Source organism: Meles meles, chromosome 21 (assembly GCF_922984935.1).
Source record: "Meles meles chromosome 21, mMelMel3.1 paternal haplotype, whole genome shotgun sequence".
NCBI classification, from domain to species: Eukaryota; Metazoa; Chordata; class Mammalia; order Carnivora; family Mustelidae; genus Meles; species Meles meles.
The window spans coordinates 19,120,274-19,141,286 of NC_060086.1; the positions used below are offsets into that span (position 1 = coordinate 19,120,274).

Here is a 21,013-nt window from a genome sequence, read left to right on the forward strand (position 1 = left end):
GCGGCATCTTCGCGAAGAAAGATTGCACCTCTACAGCCGCCGTAGCCAAGCCGGAAATGTAGTTCTGCCACGTTTCGCGTCCAGAGGCCCTGAAGGAAGTTCTGAAATGGCTGACTGCGCGAATCTAGAGTCCCAACTGTGCTCGGAACAGTTCGGTTCCGGGGCGGCCCGGGGCTGCCTCGCCGCCGCCGACGGGAGCTTGCAGTGGGAGGCTTGGGGGTGGCGCTGGTGGGGGTTCTCTGGGCCTTTCACAGCAAAACCCCAAGGACGGGATGGCGGCGGAGGAGGGACACCCGGGACTGCTTCACCACCTCTCTCCGGTCTCATGACCGTGTTCCTGCCGCAGGGCTTCCCTGATAGCGTCAGCCCGGACTATCTGCCCTACCAGCTATGGGATTCCGTACAGGTCAGCCTGGCCGACTGGGGTAGGGGGCAGCAGATAGCCACGGGTGAAGGAGACAGTGCGGGCCCCCTCGCTCCATTGAGAGCTTGGAGACGGGCTCAGAGCGGGACTGCGACATGTTTCAGGTCACGCATCTGTGAGAGCTGGTGATAAAACTTAGACCTCCGTGCCCCTGCGCACGGTCCTCACCCCGCTTTTTTTCTTCTCCAGGCCTTTGCTTCCAGCCTCTCAGGCTCCCTGGCCACCCATGCAGTCTTGCTGGGCATAGGGGTGGGGAACGCAAAAGCTTCTGTTTCAGCTGCCACTGCCACCTGGTTGGTGAAAGGTGAGCTGGGCCCCTGGAACCTCGCCTGTCGCTGCTGTCAGCCCATCTCACTGGCCTCTTTTTCCTCCAAATGGGAAGTCCAACCCCCCACTTTCCCCTGTCCCAGTGTTCTGGCCTGTAGTTCTAGGCTGTGGTGTGTATTTGTATGGACTCGTTCCTGATTGGATCTAGGAGCCAACTCTCCCTAGTCCCTAAACTGTATTTTTATTGGTTTTATTCAACGATTAATTAGTTGCCAAAATATCCTCATCCTGAGCATCAGCCTTGCAGTGGCAGTCTGTTCCTCATACTGTTCAGTCTCTCTAAATCATCAGGAGCTCAAATCCCTAAGTTAATCATCCCCTCTCCTTTACCCCTAGGCTTTTTGTGGAGCATTACATAAGAATGCAGTTATTGAATAAAAGGACTAGCTGCTTGCTTGAAATGTGGGAAATTGCTCAGTTCTAGAAAAAAACAGTTTTGTAGTTAGTGCTGAGTAGGAAGGAGGAGGTTCTGGGAAAGACAAAAGGTATTTTAGAACCTCTGGGATACTGCATGATGCTGTAAATAGTAACTGTAGTAACCTCTGTTGCATGTGTACAGCTTCTTGAAAAATCACTAATGAAAAATAGAACATACAGTGTGGTACCATGCCACTTAAAGAGTGAGGTGGAGAAGAAAAGGGAAACTGCCACGGGTTCCACATCAGGAGGATGTATGGCTTTCTCCACTGTCCTTTGTCTTTCATTACTTTTCCTGGTGGGAATTTAAATCAGACCCAAAGAGAAGGCTCTTTCTGCTTCTAGCATGAGTCTGGCCATATCTCTGATGAGTCTCCATGGATCTTTTGGAAGATCTGGAGGTTCCTGCTTACATCCTTATTAAGACTGAGCAAACTGACCCAATGTGAGTCACCTCTTGAAAGTAGCCTTTCTCTGTGGTTTGTTGTCCTAGCTGTCTCTTTTAATAATAATAGTTCATACAAACTGTTTATTATCGACCAGTCTTTAAATATGCTGGCTTCACAGTAGCTCTGAGACAGGTATTGTTATTATACCCATTCTACAGGTAAGGAAACTTGAGGCACGAAAAAGTAATTTGACCAGGATCAGAGCCAGTACATTGTAGGGCATGGATTTGAACCCGGAGTTTAGTTCCAGATTCATTTTCATAGCACCAAACTGTGCTTAATTTGAATCTTTTGATCTCCTGTTGGCTGAGTGTTTGGAATGCAGCAGGACCATGGATCAGTAATTGATGTTTTCCATGTCATTTCTAAGCACCCTAGTCTTATCACCGACATGTTGCCCATATGTATGTTCAAGTTATGAAGAAAAAAATAAGGTCACTTTAAGGTTGGAAAAAATAACTACTTTTTAAAGCCTATTGTTGATATTAAAAGAAGCCTTAACTAGAAAAGAGTTTACAAACTCATTTCCATCAGACGTGGGAAATTTGTATGTAGAGCTTTATATTAAAAACTCCCTTGGAATTTTTTGAAGTCATTTTCGATTACAGGTCTCTTAGTGGAACGTGGTATTAATTGTCATAGCTAACAATAATACTACTACTAGCAGCTAATATTTTGACAGCCTACCACTGTATGCCAGGAATCTTGTACACTTATGTGTAATATGTAACTTAATCTCTACAGCAGCCATATTAGGTAGATACCATTTTTAATACCTTTTTCAGAGAGGTTTCATACCTTGCCTAAGTTTACATAGGGCCAGGATTTGGACCCAGACCGACTGACTCCTGTGTCCAACTCTCTTTTTTTTTTTTAAAGATTTTATTTATTTATTTGGCAGACAGAGATCACAAGTAGGCAGAGAGGCAGGCAGAGAGAGAGAGAGGAGGAAGCAGGCTCCCCGCTAAGCAGAGAGCCCGATGCGGGGCTCAATCCCAGGACCCTGGAATCATGACCTGAGCTGAAGACAGAGGCTTTAACCCACTGAGCCACCCAGGCGCCCCCTGTGTCCCACTCTTAATTACTACATTCTTGCCAGTGGGATTTAGAGTGGAGCCTAGTACAGTTTGTGGACAGCTGATTCCTTACTACTGCTCAAAAGTTTCTAGATCATATAGCTCAGCTAATTATAAGTGAGGCAAAGAAGAGCAAGTGGGAATTAAGTTTCCTAGTCTAATGGGCAGTGTTGACTTTCAGACACAGGGAGGCTCTATGTCATTGTTGCATCCTAGTGCCAACTTCCAGATTCTGACAAGGGCTCTGCGGGCTGCTGATGAAAGATAGAATAGGTCCCCTTTCTACCCAGTGGCCCTTGTATGCAAGACATACACCGTATTGGATCTGAATGTGCAGTCAGAGGGAAGAAAAATAGAGTCTGGCCCAGTGAGCTGTCAGTAAGTAAAAGTAATCTTGGCATATGCAGAGTTACTAAGTTGAGCCAATACAAGAATCTTAAGTGAAACAAATTTTTTGTGGAGAAGAAAATATAGTTGAAAGAAAGAGGGTCAAGTGGGTGATGGAGGAAGCCTATAAAGCCACCTGGTAGGTATTACTTCCAGGGACATACAGGGGACAGAAATTGAGAAACAGAGCAGGCCAGGTAAGAAATGTGTTGTACGGATGCCTGTGAGGTAGCCACTGCTCAACCCCAGCCAGTTGTGGGGGTAAGGGAACTTCAGGTACTTCCAGAAGAGCTGGACATCCAGATTTCCTCACAGAATGTCCTATTTTTGTTGACCAATTTCTCTGAGCTTCAGTTACTTCATCTGTGAAAGGGAGGATCTCTTAGAAGTTCATAGGATTGTGGTGAAGATTTAAAGGAGTAAAGATTTCAGGTGTCCAGCAGCGTGTTTACTGGTGTGCCTCAGCCCAGAGTTGCATAAAGCTGTCTAGATAGAAGGCCTTACTGCCCAAGGGTAGAGGTTGGGGCAGGGGGTGAGAACTGCTCTTTCCAGTGGAGAATGGGGAAGGTCAGCCTGTCACCATCTTTATATGCTGTAGGATACTCTTCCTACAACCTAATTTCCCTTCTTCCATTCCCTTAAGGGTCCATGCCCTCAAGTTCAAGCAAGTTAGGAGTCCTCTGCCCACTGTATCTTTTCAGTGTCCACTGTATGAGGCCTTCTGAGTTAGCTTGGTCCTAAAACAGTCCTTTGTGATCCCCCTGCTGAACTTAATGCTGCTTTCAATATAAGGGGTTTTAATCATGGGGTGGCAAACCTGTAAAGGACCAGATGGTAAATATTTTATACTTTGCAAGCTGTATTGTTGCAGTCACAGCAACTGATTCTACCATTGTCTCACAAAAACAGCCATAGACAGTCTGTAAATGAATGGGCACAGCTATGTTCCAATAAAACTTTATTTATAAAACAGGGCGTGGAAGACTGTAGACAACAGTTAACTGATCCTTGGTCTAAATCAGTGTTTCTCGTACTGACTGCAGTTTATTTTTACACTGTATTTTGAGTCTGGAATCATGACTTTCTGGGTCACAGTATCCCCTTACCTCCTATAATGCCTGGCACAAAGTAAGTAGCCAGTAAGCATGTGTTGTCTAGCTGATTCTGGAGACTTCTCTGACTAGTCTGAGAAGGCCTCTCCTGCTGCCTCACACCCCCAGTTGTCTGTCATCAAACTGTAATTCAAATCCTTTTTTTCTAACTAATACTCTAATGACCATATGTGAACCTGTTGCCCAACCTTAGAGCTGGAATATCAACAATAACCTCTGAACTTTCCACACAGGATTTCCTGCTTTTCCTTTCTTTTTTTTTTTTTTTAATTGTTTTGCCATATAGATATATATACCTAAACACTGTATTGTTTAGTTTTAGAGCTTTATGAAAGATATATTTTGCTGTATCTAGTCTTCATGGCTGGCTTTTTCATGCAGTATTATAATGCTAGGATTCATCCACTTTTGATATGAGTAGTTGTACGTTGGATTTTTGTTGCTGTCTAATATGCCACTAAGAGAATATAACAGAATCTATCTATGCATTCTCCTGTCGATGAGCATTTGCATTATTCCCAGTCTTTGGCTGAACGATGCTGCAAAGAGTATTTCTGGTCCATGACTCTTGGTGTGCATGGGCACTTAGTTCTCTTGGGTACATACTGAGGAACTGCTAAGTCTAGACACTTCTGACCCCATCATACAGCTCTGTCTTCTGTCTGTCCAATATTTATGGTGCCAAACTGAGTTCCTAAGAGTGGTCACGCAAGGTGAATCAGCCATTTCAGTGCCAGGGTCTGCCAGGCCCAACAGCCTCCCAGGCTCTTCCTTGTTCCTTACCAGTGCCTCTCTCCCCCAGATTCAACTGGCATGCTGGGCCGTATCATCTTTGCCTGGTGGAAGGGGTGAGTTTGTCTTCTTGGTCTGGCCACTCTCCCCAGACGGGGGTCAAGTGTATCTCATCCTTCGTTGTACTTTCAGCTCCTCCTCTCTCCTACCAGTCTCTAGGGGAGGGGAGATTTAGCAATTATTTCATCAGAGCTAAGGAATCCTTAGTAAGTACCCAGTCCAGGTGGCTCACCCCAGCAATGAAGCCACAGAACTATTGCTATGATCACATCTGCCTTCAGAGCATTAATTTGCTGCCCACCATGGAAAAAATCAGCCAAAAGGCTCTAAGTATCCTCTCTTTGCTTATTGAAAAAGAAGGCTGGACAGGAAAATGCTTAATTCAAAAGGAATGCTTTGACTCCAGAAGCTAATGGGGACTAGACAGGCAGGTCATTAGGATCCCTGTCTCACATAGAATGCGCATTACCATCTGTCTAGAAGGAATTAAGGATCTTGTGCTGCCTTCTTCCTCCTCATGTCAGTATTGGGCAACCTGAGGAGTAATTTAGTATCTGCAGTTAATTGTAGGCAGATACTACCTACAAGGTGTTCAGTGAGATAGTTTATGCAAAGTGCATAGCATATTGTGGCTCATTATAAGCATAATAATAACAGTTACTATTAACACTAATAAGTGTTAGCTATTGCTAACAGCTCTGTGCCTCACAGGCTGTCTGCTTATCATCTCTAATCCTTAGAACAACTTTGTGTAGAGAAGGATTGAATGTGTACATTTTAGCAGACCTAAAAGGAATCACTTACCCAAGTTGCACAGCTTATAACTAATAGTATCAGGCTACTTTATTGGGCAGGGCCCTAGACCAAGCTCACATGTTCTAGTCCTGCCTTTGCCATTTGTTCCCTCAAGAGTTTCTACTGTGTGTCCCATACCTTGGAATCCTCCTTTTCCCTTCAGGAGGTTTCAAAGTAAGGGACAGGGAATGCTGTAAATTCTGCACTTGGTCTGAGGCTACAGCATCCCCTGCTACCAGACTCTTGGAGAAGAGGTCCCCAAGTGTTTGTGCATGGGCCAGGGAGTCCCTCTGCCTGGCAGAAGAGGCATCTATCCTCTTGGTGATAGAATTATCCTGGGCCTGGATGTCAGAGCCTGCCTCTTGCCCCTGGCCATTATATTTTTTTTCTTGGCCCCTGCTTTCCATATGATCTGAGGGAAGTTATGTGTCCTCTCTGGGCTACTTATCTGTAACTTGTTGGGGTTACACTAAATGTAGTTGCTTACCAGTCCAAAATATGTGGACTTCTTGTTGGGTACCCTTGATCAAGTGGGAGGAAGGGGTGGGGAGATGGCAGAGGGACCCAGGGATGGCCTCTCCCAGAGGAGGCCAGAGGGTGGGGAGCAGGCACACGACAATCAGTTCTTTTCCCTCATGCATCATGGGTTAGTGAAGGGGAAACATTAAGTGACCTCTGAAGGTTCTCGCAGCTAATGGTATTTCAGGCAGCAGTGACAGGGTGTTGGGACAGATGTCTTCATGGAGTATGGATTTTGCCGAGCCCTTCAGACCTTAACCTCAGCCTAAGGATGGCCTGCATTGCCCACGGGTTGTGTTTTCTCCTTACATTCAAATTGCAAACCAACCTCTCTTCCCCAACAGGACTAAACTGGACTGCAATGCCAAGCAGTGGAGGTAAGGAGGGGCTGAGACAGGGGAGGAAAGTCTTCTATTATGGAGGTCTCTTAACTTCTGATCTCTAACCTCTGATCCTTCCCCCGCAGGCTTTTTGCTGATATCCTCAACGATGTAGCCATGTTCCTCGAGATTATGGCTCCCATATATCCAATCTTTTTCACCATGACCGTCTGTACCAGCAACCTGGCCAAGGTATCCACCTCTCGGGCCCCCTATACCTGCCTTGGTGGTGCTGTATTTGAACTCACTTGGAGCCCACAGGTGAGACCAGCCTGGGCCCTGTGTTCAAAGCACTTGTAGAAAAGTGAAAAACTTCAGAGTTTTCTGCTCCTACTCAACCTTATTTTCTGATTCTCCTCCAGCCACATAGTTCCTCACATAGTCTAAGACAGTGTCTGAAACCACAAGATTGGTGAGGAACTCTGAGCTGAAAGATAGAAAGGGTGCTCCAGTGTCAGCATCGTGGGACCAGCTCTCTGGCTATCTTTCTTTTTTTTTTTTTTTTTTTAAAGATTTTATTTATTTATTTGACAGATAGAGATCACAAGTAGGGAGAGAGGCAGGCAGAGAGAGAGAGAGGAGGAAGCAGGCTCCCCGCCAAGCAGAGAGCTCGATGCGGGGCTCGATCCCAGGACCCTGGGATCATGACCTGAGCGAAAGGCAGAGGCTTTAACCCACTGAGCCACCCAGGCGCCCCCTGGCTATCTTTCATTCTTTGGGTAAAATATTTGAGTGCCTACTGCATGTTGGGCATAAAATATAGGCCCTCCCATTTTTTTCTTGGAAGAAAGCCGCACATAATTAAACAAAAGTTTATAACATTGTAGCTACAGGTATTCCAGATGAGAAGTGTAGGGGCCTACGAGAGGGTTGAGCTGGGATCCCGGCCGAGTCAAGGGATGGGCCTCTTCCCTAGGCCTGGGTCCTGAAGAATGAGTTTAAGGTGAAGGGTGGATGTTTTTTGGTTTTTTTTTTTTAAGATTTTGTTTATTTATTTGACAGACAGAGATCACAAGTAGGCAGAGAGAGAGGGGGAAGCAGGCTCCCTGCTGAGCAGAGAGCCGATGCGGGGCTCAATCCCAGGACCCTGGGATCACCACCTGAGCTGAAGGCAGAGGCTTTAACCCACTGGGCCACTCAGGCGCCCCAAGGGTGGATTTTTTTGTTGTTGTTGTTTATTTTCAGCATAACAGTGTTCATTATTCTGATGGAGGCATAATACTCCATTGTGTATATGGACCACATCTTCCTTTTTTTTTTTTATAGATAAAAAGTTAATTTTATTTTAAAGCTATTTTGCGATAAATGTGTTTTTTTTTTTCTTTTTTTTTTAATTTATTTATTTTTATTTGCTTATTTACAGCATAACAGTGTTCATTGTTTTGGCATCACACCCAGTGCTCCATGCAGTACGTGCCCTCCCTATTACCCACCACCTGGTTCCTCAACCTCCCACCCTCCCAACCCCCACTCCCCTTCAAAACCCTCTGGTTGTTTTTCAGAGTCCATAGTCTCTCATGGTTCATCTCCCCTTCCAGTTTCCCTCAACTCCCTCTCCTCTCCGTCTAAGGGTGGATGTTTTTAAGCTGAAAGAAGAGTGTGGGTCGAGGTCCAGGGGCAGGACAGCATGAAGTGGTTGTGAAGCTGGAAGGTCACATGTGGTGAATGTGAGCTCTTCCTCTCTGCCAGGCTGCTCATCCTCACAATTCCTTCAGTTTGGCCACATCCAGGTGAGGAAACTGAGGCATAGTTCAGTAAAGAGCTTAACCTGTCTTTACCACAGGGTTAAGTACCTGGCACAGAGCAGTGACTCAAGAAGACATGTAAGATCCATCTAAAAAGCCCATCTGTTCAAAATCACTTCAGGGCAGCGCTTCTCCACAGGGCACTAGTGACATTTCAGAGACAGCACTTCTTTGTGGTGGATTACATGTAGCCCAGTGCCCTGAGCACCCCCTCCAACTCCAGGGCAGGAAACACCAGAGAACTATTGCTATAGCTGTAGACCAATGATTGGGACCTCTGCCATCTGTCTCAAATTATGCACTATACTCCGCCTTTGGTGCCTCGGTCTCTTCATCTGTCATATAAAGGAGTAGAATAGGGGCATGAACTTCCCCTGACCACCTCTCACCCTCTAGAGTTCTGGTCTCAGTGACTGATCCCTCCATACCCCAGGTACACCAGTCAGTAGCCTGGCTGTCGTCCAGGCCTTCTCCTTCCTACCCACTGTTACCTTCAGCCGAACTTCCATCTGGTGGTTTCTTGTTGCTGAAAAAAGCTTGGTTGCTTCCTAGGTAGTGTCCTTGCTTCCATTCTCACCTCTCTTCATTACTTCTCAGAGCAGCTCGTAATCCTGCATCAGGTCATTTCCCTGCCCTCATTGCTTCTAGGATAAAGACCTTACCAAAATTTGCAGGATTCCACATGATCTGGTCAATCCATCCTCATTTCGTACCATGTTCTCTTACCTTTGAACAAGTTATTTCCTCTGCCTGCCTGACAACTTGTTTATTTATTTATTGTCTTTTGATTTATAGACTTCATGAGGGCAAGGGTTCTACCTGAATTATATCACAGCACAAATCTGCGTCTGGCATCTAAAAAAGATTTGATAAGTGCGAAATGGATGACAGTGATCAGTGACCCTCATTGATGAGTTCTACCATCCTAGGTCTCAGGGATTGAGGAGGTCTAGGTACCCTGGGAGGTCAGGGCCATCACTGTGGGTTTTGAAGTGGCCTGGAAGACTTGACTAGGCCTCCACTGGGACAGAAGGAGGATGGAGTTGGTTACGGGCAGAGAGGAAGCATAAAATTGGAATCCAGGCTGGACCTAGAAGCTTAGCAAAGAGGCAGGTACAGTCAAAGTAGAAGTTGTGGGCTAAGAACAGTCTTTGGGCCTCTACCCTGGGGAAGGAAATGGAGTTCCTTGGGACTAGGCCACAGGGAGGTATGACAGGCAGAGCTTTAGTTTTCTCCAGGACTAAGAGGGGACGTGGACCTAGTGGAAGTGTGGGGATGAGAACAAGATACCAAGGACAGCATTCAGGGTTTTGCTGTTTGGTCACCTGATACCTGGTTTTCTCAAATTGGTTTGAGTCATTTACTTGGCTCAGCCACAGAAGTGCCTTTGTTGCCACCACACATGGCCATTCTGACTTTCCTTCTCCCTTTCCCCACCTAGTGCATCGTGAGCGTGGCTGGTGGGGCCACTCGGGCTGCCCTGACCATGCACCAGGCCAGGAGAAACAACATGGCTGATGTGTCAGCCAAGGATAGCAGCCAGGTGAGCAGCTGGAATTGGGGTTGGAGGGAGTTGGAGCAGGGAGGCAGGCCAGGCCACGATTTGGGAGTTTGGAGAGAAGCACCTGAGTGCTCCTAAGGGTAGGGGTGGGAGATACACACATGGGAGGAAATGTCATGCTCCCCGCTCTGACTAACTTAGGCAGTCAGGTTGAGGGCATGAGTACTAGTGGCAAAAAGTCCAAGCCGATCCTCTCAGCTCCTTCCCGATGCCTGTGTGGCCAAGAGTGGGCCCTTGCCCTGGCCTTCACCCTCTCTGGGCCATAGTCCTAGCCTCTGAGGTAGATGTCTGACCACATGAGACCCTATATATCAAAGCACTTGGGGGGTCAAAAAGTGCTCAGCATGTGAGGAGGGCTGGGATCATTGGCCAGGGGTATCCACATGACAGTTTTGTAGGCCTTTCTGACCCCGCCCGTCACCTGACCAGGGCATCCGGGAGTAAAGGTGGGGACCGTTAAGGCTGAACTCTGCAGGTATGGGATCCTCCCAGGCTCCTGTGCTAGCTGCTTATGTGTATTGCATTGTTTAACTCACACCAGCCCCAGGAGACAGTTACTGTTATTATTCCTGTTTTACAGAAGAGGAAAATGAGGACTGGTTAGTCAGAAGTGTCACAGAGCTTTGACACTGAAGCAATTTAGAAACCTCTGTTCTGTCCAGTCCTACACTCTGTCCTTCTCTTAAATTGTTTTGCTCAGTTTCTAAATAGAAGTTGTTTTAAATTTAAAATTAACTCCTTTCAACAATATTAGGTGTTAAGCTGTAAACGCAAGCTAATACTTATTAAGCACTAACCGTGTGCCCAGCATTTCATTTATATGAACTCATTAATACAGGAGGCACTATTGTTGCCATTCTACAAATGAGGAAATAAGTCAGGGAGAGGTTCAGTCCCTTCTCTGAAGTGCACGTCCCTTCTCTCAGGATATGGTTGGATTAATTCTTCCTCATTATCTCTTCCATAGGTTGTCAGGAAGGGAAAAATAAGTACAACCCAGGACTTGAATTTTAGGATCTCCGGGCTTTATGCCTGCTCTCTCTCACCTCCTCTCTTTCCAAACCCCAACCCTCCTCATAACCCCAGGCTATATTTTCCAAGCCCAGGGGCTCCCTCAGCTTGCAGAAGCAGGAACACATCACAGGGGCAACACAGGAGATGTGCTCAGTCCTACAGCAGGCCCTTGATTTCTGCTGATGTTGCTTTATTACCACTTGATGTGGCTGCTGGAAATGAGTCTTTCCACCTGAGGGAGAGGTGGTCTTCCTGCTCTCGTGCAACCAAGACCTCTAATCTATTCACCGTCACATCCACAGCTTTTATTTCCACAGCCCTCCCCCTTGCCAGGACATCTGGGTAGGAAGAGCTCTCTCTTCAGACCTGCTTTATGCCAGAACCAGCTCTCCCTTCAACTCCAGTACTCAGGAGCCACCAATCCAGACTCTTCCTCCCTTATGATGAGTTGGGGACAGGTGGCCTGGTGTCTGTTCCCCTTGGGTGAGCTCAGTCAGGCCATCTCAGGCCATTAGAGGGTTCTGATAACTGATTCTCAAGGGAAGAGGTTTGGATCTTGTGCCTTTCTTCCTGAGTAGTTCCCTTAAACCCTTTGCAAATGTTTTTGTATACCTAGGGGCTGAGGGGGATCAGTCTTTTTAAAACACTAAATCTAAGAACTTCCTCATTCCAAGGACATTCACTTGCCTGAGTATAGAGGTACTCAGAGGACTCTTGCAAAACAAAGAAGACATGTTCCAAGGGCATTGTATCCACCTAGACACAGAAGCAGCTGGTATCTTAAATGACCGCTCACTCATTAAAAACTGACTAGGCACCCTCATCAGTGTAAGGAGCCCTGGGAGGAACTACAGCAGGGAAGAAGGTAATGAAAGGTACTCAAGGATATTTAGCCTGGCCTGGAAGGAAGCTCTCCAACTCCCAGCCCTTCTGCCATTTTCTAGGAGACACTGGTAAACCTGGCAGGGCTCCTGGTCAGCCTCTTGATGCTTCCCCTGGTGTCAGCTGGCCCTGGGTAAGCCGGGATCAAGGGCAGGGAGGAGGTTCCCCGCTGGGCCTCCACCCCTGTTGACCGCCCCACTCTCCCACCCAGCTTCAGCCTAGGTTGTTTCTTCTTCCTCACCGTCCTTCACATCTACGCCAACTACCGGGCAGTCCGAGCCCTTGTCCTGGAGACCTTGAATGAAGGCCGGCTCCGGCTGGTACTGAAGCACTTCCTTCAGAGGGGAGAGGTACTTGGGCCCACCTCAGCTAATCAGATGGAGCCACTGTGGACAGGTGACCCAACCTCTTGGTCTTAAGTGCTGTGTCTCCCAGTCTCTCCCCGTCTGGGCATCCTGACTCCAGCTTCCCACAGGTTTTTGGCCATCTCTGTCTCTATGCCTGGGGGTCCCCCTACACCGCTTGATCTCCAGGTAAGTGGCCCAGTGTCTCCCATCCACCCCTGCTGCCACCCCCACTCCCCACACATGCTCTTTATTCCAGTTACACACTGGCCTCCCCTGACCGGGCCTCACCTCTCTATTCTAGGTCCCTTATTGCCACTAATCAGACTTGGGGGCAGCAGGGGTGTGACACAGAGTAGATATAAGGGATACATTTGTTAGACACAGGAAAAAAAGGGGAGGATGGATGTCGCATGCATGGGTAATGTCCGAGAGAGATGAAGAGGTGGTGAGGGACAGATGAAGTAAGGACAGTTCAGCTGACTGGATGGTTACTCCTACTTTTGCTTTCTCCTCCCCCACTCCACTCTTTTCTTTCCTTCAGTGTCTTTGAGCTACAACAGCTGGTTGAGGGACACCAAGAACCCTACCTCCTTCACTGGGACAAGTCACAAAGTAAGTGTGCTGCGCTCTTCCAGCCCTAGACTCACCCTTCTGGGGTCTCATTCCATCAGCTCCAAAGCCTCAAGCCCTGGACAATTTAGAGGCTGCCTGGTCTCTTGGAGGGAGCTCTAGACTAAGACTTGGTGCATTCAAATTATAGCTGCATGCCCCAATGAAATTCACTTTGTCCCTGTGTAAAATGAGGCTAACAATGCCTGCCTTATTGTCTGCATGTTTTTATGAGAATCAGGTAAGGCAATTATGTAAAGCACTTTATATATTGCAAAGTACTCAAATAAGATTATGACCTTTGCTTATCGCTGGAGAACTTTTCTCTCCCATCCTGAGTTACCTGTTGAGGAAACAAATACTGAAGTTTACTGGTCTGCTGGTTGTGTGCTAAAAGGTGCTTATTCTCACTAGACATGCAAAATAAACCCACCTTAGTGGCCTCTTATAAAGCTGTATTTGGAAATTGGGCATTTCAGTTTGGCCAGAACATTGGGACAACAGGAGATGAAGATGGAAGGGAAAGGGTGAAAGGTGAAAGATAGCCTCCATCCGTGCCAGGCCAACGCCTCAAGACAGGGGTGAAGCAGGATGGTAGGTTCAAGGATGTTTGGGGAGGTGGCCCTTCCCTAATACCAGTCTGTCCCTGGGTTTCTCCAGGACGGGTGCAAGTTGTTCTGAGCCAGATGGCAGGCCCTGAAACCATCCTGAGGGCTGCCATACACGGACTGGTGCTTGAAGCCCTGCAGGGAGAGGGGCCCCTCCCAAGAGAACTGACAGAACTTCGGAACCAAATATGGGCAGGTAAGCACCTCACAGTCTAGACTGCTGACGACTCAAAGAGAGAAGAAGGACTCTGTTCCACTTGGGGACCTGACAGCTTCTCATTCTGCACCCTCCTCCAGATCCTGAGAAGGAGAGCTGGGTCATTGTCAGAGAGACACACCAGGTGTTGGACAAGCTATTCCCAAAGTTCTTGAAAGGTAACATCCTTAAGCTCCATGACTCTTTGGCCTCTGAGGCCTTCTCCCCCAGAGACCCTGCCTAACCTGTTTCCTTGTCTGCAGTATGGGGAGGTTAGGGATACTGAGGCTGTGTCAGTATTGACAATCTCTATAATTCCAGTTGGCATTGAAGAACTGGGGGCGTGGGGTGGGGAGGTTTGCTCACAAATGACTGATGATGATCTTATTTAGCACCTACTCCATTCCAGCTCTTTCCCATGTGCTAAGTCAGTGAATTCTCGCTACAGCCAGTTGAAGTTTTAGCCTCATTTTGTGCCAGAAATGACCCAGCAGAGGCAAGAGGAGCCTGGGCAGTACACACAGCATGCACCTGGCCTGTGCTGCTCCTTACTACTCTCCCCAGACTCCCTAGAGTCTTCTCCCCAGCAGTCCCCTGATTATGACCTCTCCCCAGGACTGCAGGATGCAGGCTGGAAGACTGAGAAGCACCAGTTAGAGGTGGATGAGTGGAGGGCCACCTGGCTACTCTCTCTGGAAAAGAAGATCTTCTGAGCAGCCCAGATGGAGACCCAGGTCCCAGGATAGGAACCTAGAGCAAGCACACTTTGGCCATAGCAGGATATGGGAACAGCAGCTTTATTTTTGCTTAGGGGAACTGCTGTGGCAGTTTGGCCAAGGCCTCATGGGCTGTAACTGCCAGTCAGATGGACTGGGGCCCCATATAGAGACAAGGTGGAGAGAAGGGGAACCAGGGCCTACCCCCTCCTGCTCCTGCCCTACTCCCTTCTCACCACTGCAAGGCGCCTCACCCCCATTCATTGTGAGGCTGAGCTCTGCCCTGGCTGTAGCTCATGGTGTCCAGCAGAGTTGACCTCAGGCATAAAAGCCCCAGAAGAACGTGGCCACAGCCATCATGAGCAGGGCATTGAAGTTGACCACACGGGCCCAGCTCGAGTCCTCGCTGATGTCCTCCAGCCGCCTGGCTGCTGCAGCCACCTCCTCCTGGGTAGGGGCTGGGGGACTACCCGCCCCACCCCCACTCATTCCACAGAACCAGAGCAGGCACCTGCGAAACAGGCCTGGTGCTGGGGGCTGGGCCTCTAGGAAAAATGGACACGGGAGAGTTAGTTTGAAGGAACCTGGCTCCCCTAGTCCCTGGCCCCACCTCCTGGAGGAATGCCTTACCCTCCATCTCCACAGCATGCTCCGGACACCCATTCTGTGTAGGGGGTGAGGTTGGACCTTCCAGCTCATCAGCATCCAGGTCCTCTCGCTCCTCCTTGCTGTGCCGCAGACTAAAAACCAGGCGGTGGAGCTGGGGAAGGGAGCAGGGACCAAGTGAGAGTGCTGGTCCTCCCCCCGCCCCCCGCCCCGGACCCTGAAGTCTCCTGTCTCCCTGGACACCTAAGACACCTTAGCTCCCTCTGTCCACCCTGTCCACATGTTCAGACTCAGTTCAGCAAACCCAGCCTGCCATGGCTGCCCTTTGCCCTCAGACTAAAGCTAAGCTCTTCAGCCATGTGTTAAAAGCTCTTGGCCCTGGTCACCCCTTGTTTCATTGCCCCTAGTCCCTCTCTAAACTCAAATTTTAGTCCTTTATAGGCTCTAATCTTCTAGTCCTGCTAACAGTGTTCCTTCCTGTGGATATTTGTGTATATAGTTTCCTCCTGCTGCCTTTCCCCCACTTCACCTGTGCAGCCCTGCCCATCCTTCTGCGCAGCTCATCTGTCCTGGCCCCCAGTCAGCCCTGCCCTGGGGCTCCTGCCCTGCAGCAGCACAAGACCAAACCCTCGTGTGGGCCTTCAGGATAGTGTTCTGTCCCTCTCAGCCATCAATCAGATCTGTGGTTTGAGTCCTGGGGGCCACTGGAAGGACTTTGGGAGGTGAATACCTCCAATAAATGTCATTTAAATAAAATGTTGTGCTTGCTTTGCAAATGCAGCTTCCAACTGGATTCCCAGTCTACCCTCACGGACCCTCTGTAGAAATCAGGTTCTCCTCACTGGGCATTCCTGGAAGTGGATTGGCAGACTAGGGGTAGAGAGGGCTGCACTGACTCACGTGGTGCATATTTGGTGCCCATCCAGAGGCCGGCACTTACGTGCTTGCGTGGGATGGGTGCTGTGCACAGTGAGACTACAATGGTGAGGAGGCCAGAGCAGATGAAGAGCACGATGGCAAAGTAGAGGTAGTGCATGCCGCAGAGGAGCGCCGGGCATGCTGAGGGCTGCACACAGCTGCCCGAGCCAAAGGAGAACTCAGGAATAAGTCGTGCCAGACCCATAAGCAGGCCCCCAATCAGTCCCCAGAAGGCACCCTGCCAGGGGAGAGAGTGTCAGCCTCTTCTGTCCAGGTTCTGCCCCAAGTCACCACCTACACACAAACTCACCTTCTCATTGACACGGGGCACAAAGAGCGCCAGCACAAAGATAGCAGACACAGGTGGCGCCAGGTAGCTGGAGACTGCTTGAATGTAGTCAAAGAGCTGCCCGCCCTGCGCTGCTTGCACCACGGGTAGCCAGGCCACGGATACCGCCACGATGAACACCACCCAGAGCCTGCGGTGGGTGGCCGTCGGGAGATTTCACACAGGATTCCCCAGCTCCCCCTAATCCTGTGAGTGTTCCCTGCTCCCACCCCATGGCTGATTGGTGGGGCAGGATCTTGGGGGAACCCAGGCCGCACCGTCCTACTAGCAGCAGCTCGCGGTCGCCTGCACGGGGCCGCAGGCGCGTGTAGATGTCCATGGTGAAAAGCGTGCTGCTGCTGTTAAAGATGGAAGCCAGCGAGGACATGAGCGCGGCCAGCATGACCGCCAGCATGAGTCCGCGCAGACCTGCAGGTTGATGGGAGCTGTGAGTCCCCGGCCACCAGCGTATCCCCGGGAGGGTACAGACTTGGCGTGGGGTGACTCCTCCCAGTGGCAGTCTCCGCAGCTGGCCAGCCCATAATTACCATTGGGCATGAGCTTCACAACAAGCCGCGGGTAGGCGATGTTGGAGCAGCCCACCTCGGTACCACACACGCGTTTACACACTTCGGGCACCACACATGCCACCTCGTCTGCAGGGAAGAGGGCACAACATGGCTAGGACGGGACCTGGTCTGGGAACTCAGATCCCTGAAGTGGGGACAGGAAATCCCTAGGAAGAGAGAGAGGACCTCTGGTGGGAGGTGGGCCTGGGTCGATGGGATTTCCAAATCAAAGGACAGTAATGGAAGTAGGAAATAGGCACCTGTTACCGTACACAAGGGGCTGGATGGGGCACAGGACTCTTGGTGGGGGCGGGGTTGCAGACATTACCTGGATAAAGAATGCGGCTGATCATGCCTGGCATGACCATGAGGAACATGGGCATCAGCTTCAAGTAGCCGCACAGTATGCAGCCCGCCTTGATGTGGGTCAGGCTCTTCCCAGCCAGACAGCGCTGCACGATGACCTGCGGCAAGGGCTGTCCAATCCTGTATCCAATCCTGCATACCTCGCCCTCTCAGGCCTTGTCTCTACTCGCTGCTCTAATTCAGGCCTGCCCCTGGCTCAGTGGTGCTGGCAATTCACCTTCACTGAGAACCAGAGTCTTTGGATTCCACTGGGTCTGGTTTAGCCCCATCCTGACCAGGTTCCTGACCACTCAGACCAGGTCTTTGAGCACCCCCAGAGGTGTTCCGGTTCCACCCATCTCAGCTCTGCCCACAGTGGTTCTGGTTCTGCCCCAGCTTCCCTCCCAACCCAAGCCCTGCCCCCGCACCTGGTCGCTGCACCAGTACCAGCCTGAGACGATGGTAAGACCCAGGAGCAGTGCTGGCCATGGCAGGTCCCCCGTCACAGGGTCCCGGAGCAGGTGGTAGGAGTCAGGCCGGGGTCGATAACAGGAACTTGAGATGTTGCCCACCGCCGGATCCTCAGAAACCGTCAGCGACGTCATTGCCCCCAAGTATTTGTCGAAAAGCCCCGAATACCCGCCCACCTCGTAGAAGGCTGTGAGGGCAAGGCTGTCAGGGGACCCAGTGTGTGTGCCAACACCCTCCCTAGGACCCACATGCTGGAGACGTGCAATGTCTCTGCTCCCAGGTTGAGAGTTCTGTGACTCGCAACCTCTGTGCCCTTCCCCCACTGGCTGAGCTCCGTACCGTAACCCATGAGGATGAAGGCCCCCCCAAGAATGACGAAGGTCTGCACGGTATCCGTGTACATCAGTGCCGCCAGCCCTCCTGCAACGGGCCTGAGTCAGTGGAGACAGCCCAGATAGGATGCCCCGAGCACATACGGTGTCTTTCTGTGAATTTGAAAGATGTGCCCCTTCCTGGAGAGCAAATTTCAAAGAAATGGCCCATTCTCCAGGCTCATGTGCCCGGGCATCAGGAGGCAGGAATTAGTGAGCAGAATGTGCTTGCTTCAGTGACACTCCCAGCATATCTTCAAGCCCACTCCATCCCCAAGCCCCTGCCACAGCCACCTGTCACAGTGTAGATCATGGTGATGCCCAGAAGAGCGATGACTGAGGCATAGATGTTCCAGCCCAGAGCCTGTTGAATGAATACTGCCCCGGAGAACATGTCCACCTTGGCAGAAGGAGTGATAGCACAGGTCAGAACCGAGGGACCCAGGTCTACCTCTTGCCCAGACCACGACCCTATGTGGCCACGCTTCAAAGATTCTCTTATTTTCCAATGGTCTGCCCTTCCCAGGTCCCACCCATTGTGGCCACGGCCCCCAAACCTATTTCTTCAGACCGTGCTTCAGTCTTGGTTCTCACAAGGGATTTCTCCTTTGTCCCGCCCCCTCCAGGGCTTTCTAGAGAGTCCCACTCCATGGTCCCTTCCTTCCAGGGCCCTTCCACTCCCTCCATGAATGCTCACCGAAATCTTGGTGAAGATGTACAAAAAAAGCGAGAGCATTGACAGGTAGAGGCGGATACGATGGCCTCCGAAGCGCTTGCGTAGGTACTGAGGCATGGTAATGACGCCCGCTGTCAGGTACACTGGTGCGAAGACCCAGCCCAGTAACAGCACCACGAACAGCGCCTGCGAGCACAGTTTACAGCTGAGGATGACTGAGAACCTGCCATGAGTGCGCCCTCACCCCTGAAGGGTGTAAGACACCTCTTTCTGAACATGTAATACCAAGGAAAGGTCTCACTGGGGAACCAGAGGTATACCCGGGGTATTAAGGGACAGAGTCTTGACACCTCCATGGCCCCTTAACTAGAGCCCTCCTAGTCCTCCCAGGCCATGACCCCTGGCCAGTCCCTCCCAAGGTGGTCCCTATCCCTTCACCCGCCAGCACTTGAATCCAACCACAGACCCCTCAGCCTGACCACAGCCTCTGCCAGGAAGGGCTGCCTCCCCTCTCCTTTCCACCCAACCAAACCTTCGGTCCCTCAAGACTCAGCGTAGAGACCTCCTCCTCCAGGAAGTCCTGATCTCCCCAACCCTCAAAGACAAGCCTCAGTCCCAGAGCTTTGTCTCCTTCCCATTTCTGTGAGGGACTTTAATTTGGCCCAGAGATCCTCACAGCTTCAGAGAGAATCAGAACAGGCACCTCACTATCTTTGAGGCTGTTCACCCCACTTCAGAGAGGAATAAATCAAGGCCACAGAGGGTAGTGGCTGGTCCCAGCTTACACAACAAGTCAGGAGCAGACCCTGAAAGTCGTCACCTCCAACATCCCCCCACCTGCAAGCTGGACGTGTGACCCTCACTCAAAGTCCAACCACACCCCACCACTGGAAAGTCCCACCTCCAGCCTTCCATCCCCCCTGCTTGGAGCCTCCCCAGATGTGACAGTTCCAGGGGTTCTCACAGGGGTTATTGGCAAAAAGGGGGTCTCACATTCCACTCAAATCCAGCCACAGCCAAACCGCTTGCAGCACCAGTGCCTGCGAGGCCCACAAAGTGGCCACTGCCGATGTTGCTGGCGAAGAGGGAGGCCCCGACCTAAATGGCCAGAGGTGGGGGTGAGCTAGGCTGCTTCTCTAGGCCTCCTCCCGCTCCACAGCACAGCCTCTCTCACCGGCCACCACACCATGCTTCGTCCTGCCAGGAAGTAGCCGCCAATGGTGCCTCTGTTGGTTCTGCACATGGACTGAGGGACAAGAGTTGGGGAGGAGATGTGGGTTCGGAGCACATCTTTGGACCTCATCAGCCTTCTCAACACATTCCTCAGCCTTGTTTCGGGCTGAAGATTAACCAGCCCTGGGCTCTCTTGATGGTTCCTACCCAACCCCCTCCCCCAACCTCCTCAGAGGCACCTACAGCAACCCAGGCCCTAACCTAGTGCCCAGCTACACAAGCTTGAGTGTGGCTGAATGCCACCTGACTCTTCCTGGGGCCTCAGATATGGATGGGCTTCTGGTCAGATACTGTGTGGATGGGGAACAGAGACCTCATTTAGAATGCTGTCCCTGATGGAGATCCACTGATCCCTTCAGCTAACCCTATCCAAAGGTGGGAAGACAAGGAATGAGCATTGGCTGGGCCTTCCTGAAGCTATCAAAAGATTTGCTTGCCTCCCAGCCCCAGGTTTCTTCCTCAAAGATCCAGGCATCCCACCCCTGCTGAACATGGGGTCTCCCTGAGACTTTCATTCCAGACCCCAGAAGCCTGACTGCCAGCAGCACCCCAACTTCTCACCCACAAGCCGACACCAATGACCAGCAGGAAATAAGCAGCAATGACCAGGATGTCAGCAGAGTTGTTAATTAAGACCCTCTGGTTTCCCAGTTCTGGTACGGAGCCTGCCTCTGTGTGTTCCTCCATTCTGCCTATGATCTGTCTCTCAAGGGACCAGCCCGTGGATTTCCTCACAGGAGGGATTAATGGTTACCCCAGGGTCAGTGAGCCGACAAGTCCCCTAGCTCTTGTTCCCCCTCCCCAGCTTTGTTTAGCTGAATCAGGTCTCATCGAGGCCGAAAACTGGTCCTGTGGAACAGACAGCTTTCAAGTTCAGGAGCATTCCTTCCTGGGCCTTAGCCCCCACACTGTCCCCAGTGACCCAGGCTCAAAATTGCTCCTTTCATCCATGCTTACCCTTCAACCTTGACCTAGGGAGCATGGCTGAGTCAGCCTCCTTGTATGTACTAATCCAGAGGGATCATTTTCAAATGCAAATCTGACACTGTCACTCCCCTGCTCAGAAACCCTTCCTAGCCTCCATCATACTAAAGGAAGTAGGAGCTTTTCAGCCTCACGTTCAAGGCCTGCCATCCCCTG

The 21,013-nt window shown here is 50.4% G+C and overlaps 2 protein-coding genes across 3 annotated transcripts; one reads left to right on the forward strand and one right to left on the reverse strand.

Annotated features, from left to right (window-relative positions):
• Positions 1–60: 60 nt before the first annotated feature.
• RUSF1 (RUS family member 1) lies at positions 61–14,659 on the forward strand. 2 transcript variants are annotated; one of them, XM_045993188.1, is made up of 13 exons: positions 61–406; positions 614–728; positions 4,995–5,040; positions 6,643–6,675; positions 6,765–6,939; positions 9,865–9,966; positions 11,943–12,013; positions 12,092–12,276; positions 12,356–12,413; positions 12,769–12,839; positions 13,497–13,640; positions 13,742–13,819; positions 14,256–14,392. In XM_045993188.1, the coding sequence occupies exons 1-13, from the start codon at positions 107–109 to the stop codon at positions 14,351–14,353; spliced, it is 1,476 nt and encodes a 491-aa protein (XP_045849144.1). In that variant the 5' UTR covers positions 61–106; the 3' UTR covers positions 14,354–14,392. The 2 variants fall into 2 exon arrangements, with proteins under 2 accessions (XP_045849144.1, XP_045849145.1); XM_045993189.1 differs by having other exon boundaries at positions 63–406; positions 6,765–6,870; positions 14,256–14,659.
• SLC5A2 (solute carrier family 5 member 2) lies at positions 14,422–20,560 on the reverse strand. Its single transcript, XM_045993187.1, has 14 exons — positions 20,435–20,560; positions 19,815–19,886; positions 19,634–19,738; positions 18,662–18,826; positions 18,259–18,364; positions 17,933–18,013; positions 17,551–17,780; positions 17,106–17,241; positions 16,757–16,864; positions 16,487–16,637; positions 16,191–16,359; positions 15,903–16,118; positions 14,987–15,116; positions 14,422–14,901 (listed from the first exon to the last, which is right to left on the reverse strand). The coding sequence occupies exons 1-14, from the start codon at positions 20,558–20,560 to the stop codon at positions 14,675–14,677; spliced, it is 2,022 nt and encodes a 673-aa protein (XP_045849143.1). The 3' UTR covers positions 14,422–14,674.
• Positions 20,561–21,013: the final 453 nt, after the last annotated feature.